Here is a 14,494-nt window from a genome sequence, read left to right on the forward strand (position 1 = left end):
ATACAATCAATGAATTCATCTATCTGGAGCCCTTACTAAATTAGAATTAATTATGAGCCAGGCAAGAAGCAAATGGTTTGCTTGTAGTGGAAAAAAGAGGGAATGTGCAGTCAATAGAATTTGAAATATTTTCAAAATAAAGCAAAAGCACTTACTCTACATCCACCCCAGTTCTGGATTTCCTTACCTATCTTCTAGAGCAGGGGTGGGGAACATCTGGTATAAGGCCCGTGAAATCATTTGGTCTGGCTCTGCCAAGGCTACCCCAGGCAGGATTCAAAATTTAATCTAGGAGTTTTTCATTGCTAATTCTGTATGGACCTCAAGTTATGTTAAATATCCAAATGGCCCTTGGCAGAAAAGATTCCTCCATCAGTTGTAGAGTATCTCACTGGGGAAAGGAAGGCAGGAGTTCCAACCCAAGTCAGAATAAAACCTATAGCATCAGAAATACATATATTACCCCGCTGTGGCTTAGGGGTTGAGCATTGATCCAGGAGATCACAGTTCCCGGCCTGGGCACAAACAGCCCGGGTTTCCGGCTCAATCCCCAGTAGGCGGCATGCATGAGGCAGCCGATCAACGATGCTCATCGATATTTCTACCTCTCCCTCTCCCCTTCTCTGAAATCAATAAAAATGTATTTTTTTTAAAAAAAAGAATACATGTATTTAAAAGGAGCATTTGAGATCTTGTTCCCTGGCATGTGTCACCAGTTTGGGCTCAAACTCATTAGGACTATTACACGCTACAAAACAATGTTATTTAGGGGTTGAGAGGCTTTTCCATTTCCTATCAGCTGTCAGTTCCTGCTGTGAGCACATTAAGCCTCTCCTATTCCACTCTGTAGCTACTGCACTTGCAGTAAACCACAAAAGTGGAGAAGGAAATTTGTTTGCAAATAATTCTAATGAAAGAAAAAAAATGCCATGTGGAAAGAAAAATGAAAAAACTAGTATCCTTTTCTGTTCCCCAATTCTCAGCTATGGGATACTGTATAAATAAGGTATATTAGTGAGAGCTATGATATTTACCTGAAAACTTTTTGTCTCTTTGTTTTCTTCTAGGGTTAGGTTTGCAAAATCCATTTCAGCAATACTGGTATCACTGGTGCTTATTAATGTAAGTTCGGGTTCTTCCATTATACCACGGCCAGACTCTGTCTCCTGTGCAGTAAAATTAATAAGGAAACCGTGTCCAAAAATAATAGCCTTAAACATTCAAGATGTGAAAATAATGTACATTATGGAGGAAGAACAACAGAGCACAGCAGTGCACCCCCACTTTCAGAAATACTGAAGAGGATTCAGGGATGGGTGAAATGTAATTGTCTGAAAATATCTTCTGCAAGGATTATAAAACTAAAGGATTGCAGGGCTAGGGAGATAAGGTTATTCGGGACTGAAGAACCAGAAGGTATAGCCTGTCTTAAGGGAGCAGCGCTAATGGGCTGCAGGCAAATGTAGGCCATTACTGCCAGAGTAATTTTTTAAGGGAAAACATTGAACGAGAATTTACAAAAGCCAAATCTCTAGATGTTGCCCTTATTTTCAGTCTCTACTATGACATGCTTATGTGTGGAAGGACAAACAATACTATATTCAGATGATGAGTTGAAAGCAAATAGATCAATGCAGCAATTTTCAACCCGTGTGTCACAAGAAATTTTAAGACATGCAATTCCTGACTATTTAGTCAGGGGCAGGCACTCTTTCCCCTTAGGTTGTCAAATTAAAAAATGACAACAGCCAACACAACAATAGCCTTCTGGTGCGAATGAATCTAAATTATACCTATTTTTTTGGTCAGATCAACAAAAAACATTTTGTTGTGCCACAGAATTTTAGTAATTAGTTTATGTGTGCCATGAGATGGAAAAGGTTGAAAATAGCTGGATTAATTCAATGCAGTACGAGGTCAAACACTGAACATGCTGAAGCAGAGGCCGGCCACCATTCCTCAGGGAAACTGAGAAGGGATATATGCACTGGGAGGAAAATCTTTTGTAAAATTCAGAGATCTCCAAATCTGGAGATTTCTGATAATTATGAGATTGACTATCAGGTATATCAACAAGCAGCTCTGCTGTTTCTCTTGAAATCTGTTTCAAAACTCTCTCTGGATTTGGACTTTTTATGCCTTCTGCTTAATATTTTTTGTTGGGTATTATTTTACCCTCCCTTCCTGCCTTTGACTAAATTAAAAATATTTTCTGTTTTCATATTTCTTTTTATTTTCTGCTGTTTTGGAAACTATGTTTTATTTCTACTCTATTAATAATTACCTTTAAATTTATAACATGCATACTTAACTATATATATGTATACAAGTATGCGTGTATATATATGTTTTTGACCAGTATCTTAACAAAATAAAAACACAAATATTAGTTTAAAAAAAAAAGTCATCTTAGCAAACCACTCTAAGTGCTGTTTAGACAATACAGATTTCACTCACCCAGACTGGAATAGAGCTCTGCAGTGAAAATGATCCAGAACTGAAAAAGAGCTCTGACTGTGACGGCTGAGATAGGTTTGGTATGATTTTTGGAGTTTCTGCTTCAGTTGAGTCCTCAAAATACTTTTCATTCTGAATAGTTAATGAATATGGGATCTGAACTGAAGTTCCCATCTCCACTGTTCTTACACATAATTGTGAGTCAATTTCCTGTACATGTGGATTTACATGGAAAATTCCACAGGTTTCACTTTTATCTTCTTTAGTGAGTCCTTGACTTTGTAACACTTTATCAACCCCTCTTTCTGATAGTTCTTCAAAGCTCAGTCCTTCTTTTTGGCCTTCTAATTGGTCTTTCATGGAGCACTCGCTAGAAGTAGAACCACATGGAGTGCTATGCGATAAATTTAACTGATGAAATACATTAGCCTCAGCAGATGAACTGAAGACTGAACTTTGCAAATATCCTACAGAGAGCTGAAAATGAACATTTTCCCCCTTATTTTGTAATATTTCAGTAGGTTCACAGGAGTAGGTCTGATTTTCCATGCCTTGGGAAGAATCTCTTGCTTCAGTGCTAAAAATACTTGGTAGATTAGCATGCTGGCTTCCCGCTTGTGAAGAAAATTCTGGCAGAAGCTGTTGAAAAGGTTTTTCAGATCCTGCAATAAGTTTAAGAAATCAGTTAATCATCATATGTTATAAAACTTGGATATAGATACAGTCCCTAATACTTTGAGCAAATTACAAAGGTTATTTTAAAATTTTATTTGCAAATTTAATTTTAAAGTTTTTAAATGTTTTCAATAACTGGTTATTTTTTAAAAGGTGAATATGAAACACAGATAACACAACCTAATTTATCCAGGAAAAATAGCATTGTCCCCTCTCCATGAAATTAAATCATAATTCCTCTCTTGAATATACAACTATCTTAAAGAGTTCCTACAATTTTAGGAGAGAGTTGATGTATGTAAACATAAATAGAAAGCTAAAGGATGGTCACAGTGATTTTCAAATAACTCTACTGCTCACATCATGTATCTTCTCTTATTATTTGATAAAAAAATATGGCTCTTCGACACAATGAGATTTTCCTTCATAAGAGAACCAAATATTGATGCTGTTATAACATAAGACTTAAAACGTGCATGTGTATCTCGTGTGTATTTATGTATATATAGAATTTGTACAAAAAGTTTTAGGATACTTAAACTGTTGGCTGTAAGTGTTGAGGTAGGGAAGCTTAGCAAGAGGCAGAACTTTATCAAGTTCGCTACTGTGAAAATTGCAAAGTGAGCATATATTACCCTCTGTTATTGAAATGAATACAAAAGAAACAGAATGAGGCAGAATTTCCAAGAAAAATGTATTGGGTTTTAACTTTTTCCTAACTTAACATACATACCCTCAATAATATTTTCTGTGCCAAAACTCAGAGCTGCAGTGTGAGCCAAGTTAGGGTCAGGTTGCTGGCTCAGGCTTGTGTTCAGAGGAGAATGCAGGCTGGCCCTCAGTGCTGTGAAGGAAGCTGTACTTTTGGAGGATATAGTTGCATGGTGGCTTTCACATGAAGCATCTGAGCTCTGATGGAAAACAGGGAAATGCTGAAATGCTGACTATGCATTACAAGTAGAGTCAATAATCATGTTCCTTTGATATTACTCTTCTTTATTTTTATTAAATATATCTTTATTGATTTCAGAGAGAGGAAAGGAGAGGGAGAGAGAGAGAGATAGAAACATCAATGATGACAGATTCATTGATCGGCTACAGCCCGCAACCCGGGCATGTGCCCTGACCGGGAATCAAACCCTGATCGCCTGAATCCTAGGTCGACGCTCAACCGCTGAGCCACGCCCGGCCGGGCAATATTACTCTTCTTTAATTGCCACTTGACTATCACACGAATAATTTCCTTACTCAAAACCAATTCTTCCATTTCAGTCGATATGATATGAAAGAGACTTTTTAAAAGATTATTTACGAAACAAGTTACAAATTAACCAGACTGAGTTTAGAACATGATGAAATCATTTTCTGATAAGCTGGAACTATGTACAGCAGCCCAGGATGCCCAGATGTGGAAGTAGAAATACCCAGGTTTGAATCTTAACTCCTTTACTAGGTAGAAAAAGATTTTTAAAATTTTGCAAAATTATGTTCACTTGAACTTTTTAAGACTGAATTCCATTAAAGTAAATAAACAAACATAAAAATATTCTCAAGTCTTTTGTGAGTCATTTTCCCTAGCTGGAAAAAGGCTGATAGAACAAAATTCTAATGCAGCTATTTTCTTTTTTTTTAAATATGTTTTTATCAATTTTTTAGAGGGAAGGGAAGGGATAGAGAGAGAGATAGAAACATTGATGAGAAATATCAATCGGCTGCCTCCTGCATGCCCCTACTGGGGACCGAACCCACAACCTGGGCATGTGCCCTGACCAGGAACTGAACCAGCAGGGCGACCTTTTCGGTGCATGGGACAATGCTCACTCCACTGAGCTACACCACACCCACCGGGCTAATGCAGCTAATTTCAATCTTGGCTCCACATAAGAATCACCTGGGGAGCTTTAAAAAAAAATGCTAATATCTGAGCACTCCCAGAGATTCTGATTTAATAGGTCTGGGGTGCAGTTGGGCACAGGGATTTTTAAAAGCTTTCCACATGACTCTACTTGGCAACCAAGATTAACAACCACTGTTCTGTTCTAACAGAAGAAAAGATGACAAACTGTTCTTGGAAATTCAGTGAAATGAAGCATCTACTTCAACATACCTGGTAAATGTCTCTGCTTTCTTGAGAAATCCCAGAGGATAATGACAAATCAAAATCTGGCTGCGGTTCCAAGGGTTTAAACAGCTGACAATGCAAGTTGGGAAAAACGTATTCCAGTTCTGGAAAGTCAAGGTCAACTGCTGGAATTTTGAGGAAAAAAAAGGAATTTTTTTTTTTTTTTAAATATATCTTTATTGATTTCAGAGAGAGGAATGGAGAGGGAGAGAGAGAAATAGAAACATCATTAGAGAGTCATTGATCAGCTGCCTCCTGTACGACCCCCACTGGGGATTGAGCCTGCAACCCAGGCACGTGCCCTGACCGGGAATTGAACCAAGATCTCCTGGATCATAGGTCGATGCTCAGCTGCTGAGCCATGCCGTCTGGGCAAGAGGAATTTATTTTTAAAATAAAGCCTAGAAAAGTAATACTAAGAACATAAAAATTCGTAAGTAATTCATAAAAGCTTATTTTTAGGTAAATCCCATTCAACAAAATTCCTTCCATTTTTTTCATTACCAAAGGTGTTTTCAAATTAGGTCCTATCACTGCTTACTTACATTGTAAAAAACATGGAAGACACTCTCAATGACCAAAATTTGACAAGTATGTCTCCATTTATACCAGGCCAAAGTTTTATGAGGTTAATTAGGCGTAAGGCCATTATGATCATTGCTTTGCTATATGCTTTGTTATTCTCACTTAGCTCTTTTCAGGTCAATGATCAAAAAAAGAAAAGCTGAGTGTCACTATGGGCCAGACATTGTACTTTATGTACATTATCTCAATATCCAAGATCCCTCTTTTATAGATGAGAGTATCTTGCCCATGGTCTCACAGCTACTAAAATGGTCAAACTAGGAGTCGAATCCAGGTCTGCCCGATTGGCACTATGGCCCTCAAGCTGTTATAGCTAACTTTGCAACAGTAAAGGAACATCTGCTGAACTCTTCTTCCATGTGTTCCTCTGTGAGTCTAACTGGTTCAAGTCCCCTCTCTCTCTAAGTGCCCTCAACACTGTCCATGGCATACCTGTGCTGCAGCAGGCCATGAAAACATGGAGCTCAGTCACTACTCAACACTAAAAAGGATAAAGTTAAGTTACAGTTTATATAAAGTATTGGTCCAAAATAATTTTACCCTGCAGGTCTGATTTTTCAGTCATCAAACTTGCTTCATTTATGTACTTGTCTATTGTCCGCTGAATGTGTGCTTGACCAGATGTAAATTTTTCCACTGCAGGTGACAGAGGTTTATGAACATCCCAAGAGTCCTGCCTTTGATCAGTTACTTGTGCTGGAGGAACCGTAGAACTTAAAATAATTGCTGCTGCTTCTTTGCCAGTTGTAGATTCTTGATCCCTATGGTCCACATGCTCTGAAAATGACTCTGCAAATTGAGATTAATGAAAATATTTAATGGCTGGGTACTTCCTTAGAGAAAAATTTTGGTGAGAGACATAGCAATATACATTGATAAAGGATCAGTGCAACCAAGAAATATGCTTCCCACTGAATAGGAAAATGTGACATTAGTGGAGACTTCTCAAAGTATTGTTGAGGATCCAAAGAGCATCCTCAAGGGTCTGGAAGATTGTAATTTCCAATCGTGTTTAGAATATCATATTGTCCAATATTCTATCAGGCATAAAAACTGTACTTTTGAGATTTAAAGAAATAATCCCTCTCAGTACAGCGTGAAAAGCAATGCTTACTCTCACTACTGTACTGCAATTGTACTGTGCTGGTCTTCCAATTTATTTACAGACATTTTGACATTATTACCTGGATCTGTAAAGCTCAAATCTGTGTTTTCATTACTTAAGCTCCCAGTAGAAATAGTTATTGAAGATAATGGCTCATGATAAATGTCTTGTGTTTCAGCCTAGAAATAAGGGGAATATTAGACCACAATGTAGGAAGTAATATCTAGAAAAAACCCAAACCACCAACATCAGCAGTTATCAATTCTGAGCTCAGATCAAGTGTAAAAACTTTCATAATTACAAAGGTCAGTACTCAAACCTTGTCATCCTTGCTCAGAACTGACCAGCCTTTCATACACACATGTCCTCACCCCCAATCTCATTCACCCATCAAGTCCTCAGTTATCCACTGTCACCTCCACACACACACACACACACACACACACACACACACACACACACACACACACTTTTAAACTACTTTATACTTTGCTTCTCAGAACTATAGAGATCATGCATCAGGTAGACTGGAAGGTCTTCTGATGCTCAGATTTGGCTATTTTCATCACTGATCCACTTCAGTAGGAGCAGATCTCAGAAAACACAACTCTTTAGGACAGTGGTACCTTGGTTTTCGAATGTACTTTGTTCTGGAAGACCGTTCGAGTTCTGAAACATTCAAAAACCGAGGGATCAATAACCAACAGCTAGGCCTCAGGACCTTGCACTCAGCAGAAGCCGTGTGGCATGTTCAACTTCCGAGGCGTGTTCGAAAACCGAAGCATTTATTTGTGGGTTTAGGGCGTTCGTAACCCAAAATGTTTCTCAATGGAGACGTTCGAAAACCAAAGTACCACTGTATTTCACAACTTCTGTGAACTAAACAAAAAAGAATATAAAGCCAAAGAGCTCTAACAATGTAGTGCACACTAAGACATTACTTACCTTATTATCTGGCTTCACAGCTGGACTCAGGTATGTATGTTCTTCTCTGTCCACAGCATAACTTAATACTGCATGATTCTCAGCCACAGCCTCCTTGACGGTGACTGAAATGGGGGGAAAAAAAGATTTGGATTATGATAAACCAAATTCTTAGCACTAGAGGGTATCATTTCCTGTTTTCCTACAATTTTCTTTCATATTTTGCTTTGTAGAGTTGCCTTATCTTAGACTAAAAAACAAACAGAAAAAAACATTCATTTTATTATTCAAACATTTACTAGTCAGCATAATATACTTTTTCCTGGAAAACTAGTTGTCAGCGTTACTCCATGAATAAAACTTTTTTTTTTAAATCCTCACCCGAGGATATTTTTTCCATTGCTTTTCAGAGAGAGTGGAAGGGGGAAGAGAGAGAAACGTCGATATGAGAGACACACTGATTGGTCACCCCCCGCACGCGCCCCAACTGGGGTCGGGGAACAAGCCTGCAACGGAGGTATGTGCTCTTGGCTGGAATCGAACCCAGGACCCTTCAGTCCACAGGCCAACATTCTAGCCACTGAGCCAAACTGGCCAGGGCTGAATAAAACCATTTGAAGAGAGCCCTATAACGTACCCAGAAGATCCTCCGGAGAGATGAGTGAACAGGGTAGCATCTGAGTAGTGGTAAGAAGCGAAAAATAAAAGTTGGAGAAAGGAGCAAGGTCAGTCATTTAAGACACTGAAGAATTCAACAAACAGGTCCCTGAAAGTAGCTGGAAGAAAAATGACTGTCATTGCTTTGGAAATGGTTCACTGGGAGTAGGGACCCATTAGGAGGTTCCTAAAAAGGGGAAGTAACATTATGAAAAAAGGTCTTCAACACAGTAATCTTCCCATGCTATGAGGAAGGCAACAGTTCTTCCTTTCCTTCAGGAGCAAAGCCCCATTTCCTGCCTTACGACAAAAGCAACGGGTACAGAGCTTGAAGGTAGCATTACCACCTAAAAGCTATTACAAAAGGTGAGGTGATGAGGACCTGAATAAAGTGGTAGGTAGGGAATGAACACTCCCTTCTAAGAGAGAACAATACAAACCTGGGGATGATTATGAGGAGAAAGGCAGCCAGAGAGCAGGAACTGATCTGGCACTATCTATCAGCTAGACCTTTGTGTTCTTGTGACACATAACACTTCCACAGAACACCACTATCAGAAAAGGCCACTCTGTGACCACGATGGATCAAGGCAAAAAGCAGACCATGTGCTCTCATCTCTGAACAGAGACAAAATCACGAATATAGTCCAGACCACAAACACAACTAAGCATCTCATCCTGGCTAATATGGTGACTGCTGCTTCTTTACCAGTTATAGCTTTAATCAGCCTCACTCCATTATTCCGACCTCATGAATAAGAACTTTTTAGGTACCCCAAAACAGAATTACCCTGCTCCCTGATACCATCCAATACTACTAATAAAGTTCCATTTCCTTGAATCTTCCTCAAAATCACCTAATAGAAGCCCAAATCTTACAGTAAGTCCTCTCATTTTGATTTTACTGATTTGAGTGAGTGAGAAAGAAAGAGAGAGAGGAAACATCGATTTGTTGTTCCACTTTTTTATGCATTCATTGGCTGATTCTTGTATGTGCCCTGACCGGGGATCGAACCTGTAACCTTGGCATATTAGTACGACGCTCTAACCAACTGAGCTGCCCAGCCAGGGCCCAGTAAGTCTTTCCTAATACCCTCTTATTGAGACTCTCACTGTTTCCCACAGTGGCCTTCATTACAACAAGTTAAAACTCCCAGCTTTGTTCAACCACAGGTGCATTTCTGGTAGTCTTCAGCTAGAGAGCATCAATGGGTAGAATAAATTTATCCTTTAGCTAAATTTAAAATAATGATATAACAGTTTTACTTTATGTGTTAAAAACTATAATTCATTGGAAACTATATCTTCTACAGTCACTTCAATTTCCAATTTAAAAAAAAATGCTGAAGTCAATTTTTCTGTAAACCCTCAACAAGAGAACAAGTCTCTCTCATCACTTATTCTATTAAACTAGAGATGCAACTAAGATAATCACTCAAGTATATGTGACAACTAAAATAAAAAGGAATCTGGTTAGAAAAGGTAACTACTTAGAATGTGCTTTAGAACTAATAAAGCAGTACTAGAACTATGCTTCGTATGGTTAGTAAGCATGCTATACATGTGAAACAGCTTGTTACATCCATGCATAAATTAATTAATACTGGTTGTCTTTGGGTGGCAGAATTAAGTGATTTAATGTTTTTGTTTTCTTATAACCCTCTTTATTTTCCAAATATTTAGAAGTAAACAAAATAGCTCATTTAGAAAGCCACATGTAGAATTTTTTAAAGATAGTATTTAACAGTAATTAATTAAATGTGAATTGTTATGAATAGGCTTAAACACAAAATTTGCAGAGGTTGCCAACTATAAAAACCTCATACCTTCAAATACTTCCTACTAGCATTTATTTAGTGAAACAATTGAAAAGCAAAATTAACTATTCTTTAAATAAACTTCACTTCCCTCATTCAACTTTTTCTGTATAGAACACACATTTTTTTAAAAATCTACAGTTGAATAAATAAAATAGAAAGTGAAACCAAGTCTCCAAAAAAGGTAAACCTGTACCAACACTTTGGTGATGATCATCTAGACACTTTTCAATGCATTAACACAGATTTCCCTGTCACTTAACACGACACAGAATCGCATGGTATGGGCGCACCATAATGATTCTACTGCCAACAATCACTGAAGTTATTTACCATTTTTTATTACAAACAGCACTACAATAAATATTTTTTGTCCACACACCCTTGTGCACAGAAATTCCACTTTCAACTTCTTTTATCTCTCACCTGCTTTATTAGAGTCGTCACCACAGACATTCTCCTGGGCAATCGAGTGAGGATGAACAAATGGGTCACGGTCCAATGGGGTCCCAAGGAAACTTTGTTCTCGACTTATAGAAACCCTCAGGGGGTCTCTGTCTTGATAAAAGTCTGTTTTACCTGGTAGGGAAAAGGACTTGTTAAGACTTCTACTTACGTTTCTAGCACTAGCCAAAACTAAAATAGCAATTTTGATTATGGGGTAAAATTCTTAACTCTTAACGACTTTATGTAGCAAGAAAATAATAACTACTTATCTTTCCCATAGGCTTTTAAATTATTTTACTTCAATTTTACTGAGTTTTTAATGGTATACCTACTTAATACCAGATAATGCTTCAGTACTGAATCACAGGAAAAATGCCTGGAGACTTTACTAATCATTAATAGTACTATGAGATATCTCTTCATAATACAAAGTTCAAAAATAGCCACAGTTAATCTGTGGTATGAGAAATCAAGAGGAAGATTAGGACAGAGTATTACCCTGGGGACAACTGAGTGGACAGTAATGGAGAGGGTACAAAGGAAGGGCTTATGTAATTCTAAAACATTCCAATTTTTAACTAGGGTGGTGTTTACACGGGGTGGTTATTACAGTGATAATCACTGAAATAAACACCTATGATTTATGCACTTCTCTGAATATTATATTTTGCTACAAAAATAAAAACAAGCAAGCAAAGGAGTGGGAGATTCCCAACTGTAGAAGCTAATTTACTGAGAACCCCACAAAATTTGGGAATTAAAGGCACCAGGTATTGCAAAAGGATGGTGTGTGTCAGGAAACTAAAAACTGGGAGAATGTTTAAAACTATGTACTTGGAACAGATCCCTCCCATCTAGGGACATCCCTGTCCTTCAACATCATCCCCAGAAGAGACTACAGATTTAGTCTCTGAAGGAACTGAATCTAATACATTCTGAATTCAGGGGGATCAGGCACTGAAAGGTGCAAGGGAGAGATAGAATGCCATTAAAAAAATCAGGGGTATTAAAAGAAAGTCTGCATCCCCCAGATCCCCCAGGTCTGCCAGCAGCCAGGCTTGTATCAGGCTTGAAGGTCTTTCTTTGAAGAACTACAGATACTAATTTGAGGGTCCCCAGTGAAAAGCCACCTTTTTCAGTGAAGTTCATAAGGCCCCTGCCTACAGAATTTCCAATCAGCCTTTTAGCATCCTACTCCAATATGCAAGCTTTTAGAGAAACCCTCTAAAATACCAGTCAGAAACAACAAAAAAAGAAAGAAAAGAACTCAGACAAACACAGAAAATATAGGAACCCAAACAAACAAAAAACTATACACACACACACACAGGAGGTAATATTTTGCATCCATGAAAATAGCAGGATGCTATGAAAAAGAAAAAAAATCAGGAAAAAGAGCAAGCTTTTAGAAACTACAATTTAATAGTCAAAATAAAAATTCATAAGAAAAGTTAAAAGAAAAAGTTGAGGAAATTCTCCCAGAATGCAAAGTTAAAAGAAAAAGAAATGAACTATAGAAAATTGGAAGATCAAAACAGATTAGTGCTTCTCGACATTACTTTCATCATCATCCACCTAAGGAGCTTTTAGGCTTTTAAAAAAATTGCCTTCTCCCCTAGCCAGTTTGGCTCAGTGGTTAGAGTGTTGACCCGCCAACTGAAGGGTCGCGGGTTCGATTCTCATCAACTGCACGTACATCGGTTTTCAGGCTCAATTCCTGCCCCAGTCGGGGCTCTTGGGGGAGGCAACTAATCGATGTCTCTCTCTCTCTCACATTGATGTTTCTCTTGCCTCTCTCCAACCCTTCTGCTCTCTCTCTAAAAAAAAAAAAATATCAATGGAAAAAATATCCTCAGGTGAGGATTAACAAAACAACAAAATGTCTCCTAACTCCATGAACTTTTAATAACTATAGATATTAAAGACTTTTTCACCTCCCCAAGAACCAATTTTCATCCCTTTTGGAGGCAATAATACTGTTGTTAAAAATGCATGATATAGGTCATCCAACTTTTTTTTTTTTTTTTAAATATATCTTTATTGATTTCAGAGAGAGTAAAGGAGAGGGAGAGAGAGAGATAGAAACATCAATGATGAGAGAGTCATTGATCGGCTGCTGCCCGCAACCCGGGCATGTGCCCTGACAGGGAATTGAACCCTGATCGCCTGGATCCTAGGTCGATGCTCAACCGCTGAGCCATGCCCGACTGGGCGGTCATCCAACTTTCAACTAAAAGATATTTCACAGAGAAAAAGGTGTGATCTCAAATTATATCAGAGGTATTTAATAGAAGTATTAGTGTGGGAAGACAAACATTCAACAGAAGCTTTAAGCAAATGAAAAAAGGAGAAAATTTACAATAGGAAAAGTTTTACAGTTAATATAGTCACAGTATACTAGTTGTCTCAACAGTGAAAAAATAGATCAGCATGATGATAATTTAGCTTATATTTTGCTAAAGTCCACTGCCAATACAAGGAAAATACAAGAAACACTTAAAGACTTGTAAAATGACTGCCTCTAGAGAGTAGATTAGGAGTAAGGGGTGTTTAGGGCAGGAAGAAATGCTGTTTCATGTTCTAACCTTATGCCAACCCTGAAGGGAGGAACAGGATCATGAGGGGCCTGGTAGGTGAAGCTAGGACTAGACTTAATTGGAACTTATTCCTCTAATCAAAGGGATACTACTGAAGGGTTTAAAACAGGTAGAAATAAAGGGAGATTACTCTGAATATGTCATGTGAAAATGAATTAAAGCTAGATTGGAACCAAGGAGACACTGGGAGATATAGCAGCCATTCAATAAAGAAATGATGGTGCGAATTAAATGAGTGGTAGTGGGAATGGAAAGATATGGACAGGTGCCAGAGCTGATCAAGCAGAACTGAGAAGTTGTGATTTACTGGGTGTCGGAGAGGTAGACAGAGTGTTAAAACTTACATCTGGGTACAATTCACCGAAAAAAGAAGGCTGAAAGATAAGGAGTGGAGGTGAGGGAACAGTATAAAGCTTTCCCTTTTAGACATGAAGACATTATGAAACCTTGAAACATGACTCATTAAATTACAGGAATCGATGAGAATTTCCCAATGCTCATTGTGAATTAGGGAAAGCATCAATCAATTCCTGCTGAAGTTGTGGTTTGCCAGATAGTGCAAAATAGAAGAAAAACCTCCAAAGCCTAGTAATGAATAAAATAATTACTCTATGTTATAAGTTCTATAAGACATAATAAGAAAGCAGAAAGGGGACTGATTTTTAAGAATTATTCTCAATCTCTACCTTCTTTAATTCTTTCAGGCAAAACAAAGATACAATATTTTATGGCCAAAGACCAAAATAACTAATACTAACATTGTACTTCCATGTGCCTTTCTACTGACAAAGCTAATTTCTCTCTTAAAAAGGATTTACTTTGATAAATTTGATCAATTACACTATTTGGCAAGTCTGAAATCTAAAAATAATTATGAAATTCAAATAGGGCTATTTACTAAGTATCTCAGGGAGGAATTTTTCTAGATAATTGGATCTAGGAAAAAGTACAGTGAAGAAATACAGCTAATTGTCCTTAAAGCCAGGACAATTAGTTAATCCTCACCCGAGGATATTTTTTTTCCCTTGATTTGTTTTAGAGGGAGGAAGGAGGGAGGGAGAGAAACATGGACGTGAGGACACACTGATTGGTTGCCTCCCACATGTGC

The 14,494-nt window shown here is 37.9% G+C and overlaps 1 protein-coding gene and 2 non-coding genes across 9 annotated transcripts in view; all 3 read right to left on the reverse strand.

Moving 5' to 3' along the window:
- Positions 1-14,494, reverse strand: part of CEP295 (centrosomal protein 295) — a 44,892-nt gene that overhangs the window by 2,010 nt on the left and 28,388 nt on the right. For 6 of the 7 annotated variants that reach the window (XR_015715269.1, XM_087821606.1, XM_016206793.2 and 3 more), the window contains 8 exons: positions 10,769-10,921; positions 7,890-7,993; positions 7,024-7,123; positions 6,380-6,628; positions 5,240-5,379; positions 3,866-4,043; positions 2,458-3,119; positions 1,035-1,166 (listed from right to left, as the gene is read on the reverse strand). Coding sequence is in view for 6 of the 7 variants with exons in the window: in XM_087821606.1 (XP_087677732.1) it covers positions 1,035-1,166; positions 2,458-3,119; positions 3,866-4,043; positions 5,240-5,379; positions 6,380-6,628; positions 7,024-7,123; positions 7,890-7,993; positions 10,769-10,921 (1,718 nt within the window). In the remaining variant the exon portion in view is untranslated. The remainder of the gene's footprint in view (positions 1-1,034; positions 1,167-2,457; positions 3,120-3,865; positions 4,044-5,239; positions 5,380-6,379; positions 6,629-7,023; positions 7,124-7,889; positions 7,994-10,768; positions 10,922-14,494) is intronic. The other variant, XM_016206791.2, reaches the window with a different exon arrangement.
- Positions 7,210-7,279, reverse strand: LOC148091952 (small nucleolar RNA U2-30). The gene has a single exon (XR_015715343.1). It is a non-coding gene; the product is annotated as a small nucleolar RNA U2-30 (small nucleolar RNA).
- Positions 7,439-7,518, reverse strand: LOC148091953 (small nucleolar RNA U2-19). Its single transcript, XR_015715338.1, has one exon. It is a non-coding gene; the product is annotated as a small nucleolar RNA U2-19 (small nucleolar RNA).

The sequence above is a fragment of the Miniopterus natalensis genome, chromosome 11, assembly GCF_054644295.1.
Source record: "Miniopterus natalensis isolate mMinNat1 chromosome 11, mMinNat1.hap1, whole genome shotgun sequence".
Lineage (NCBI taxonomy): Eukaryota > Metazoa > Chordata > Mammalia > Chiroptera > Miniopteridae > Miniopterus > Miniopterus natalensis.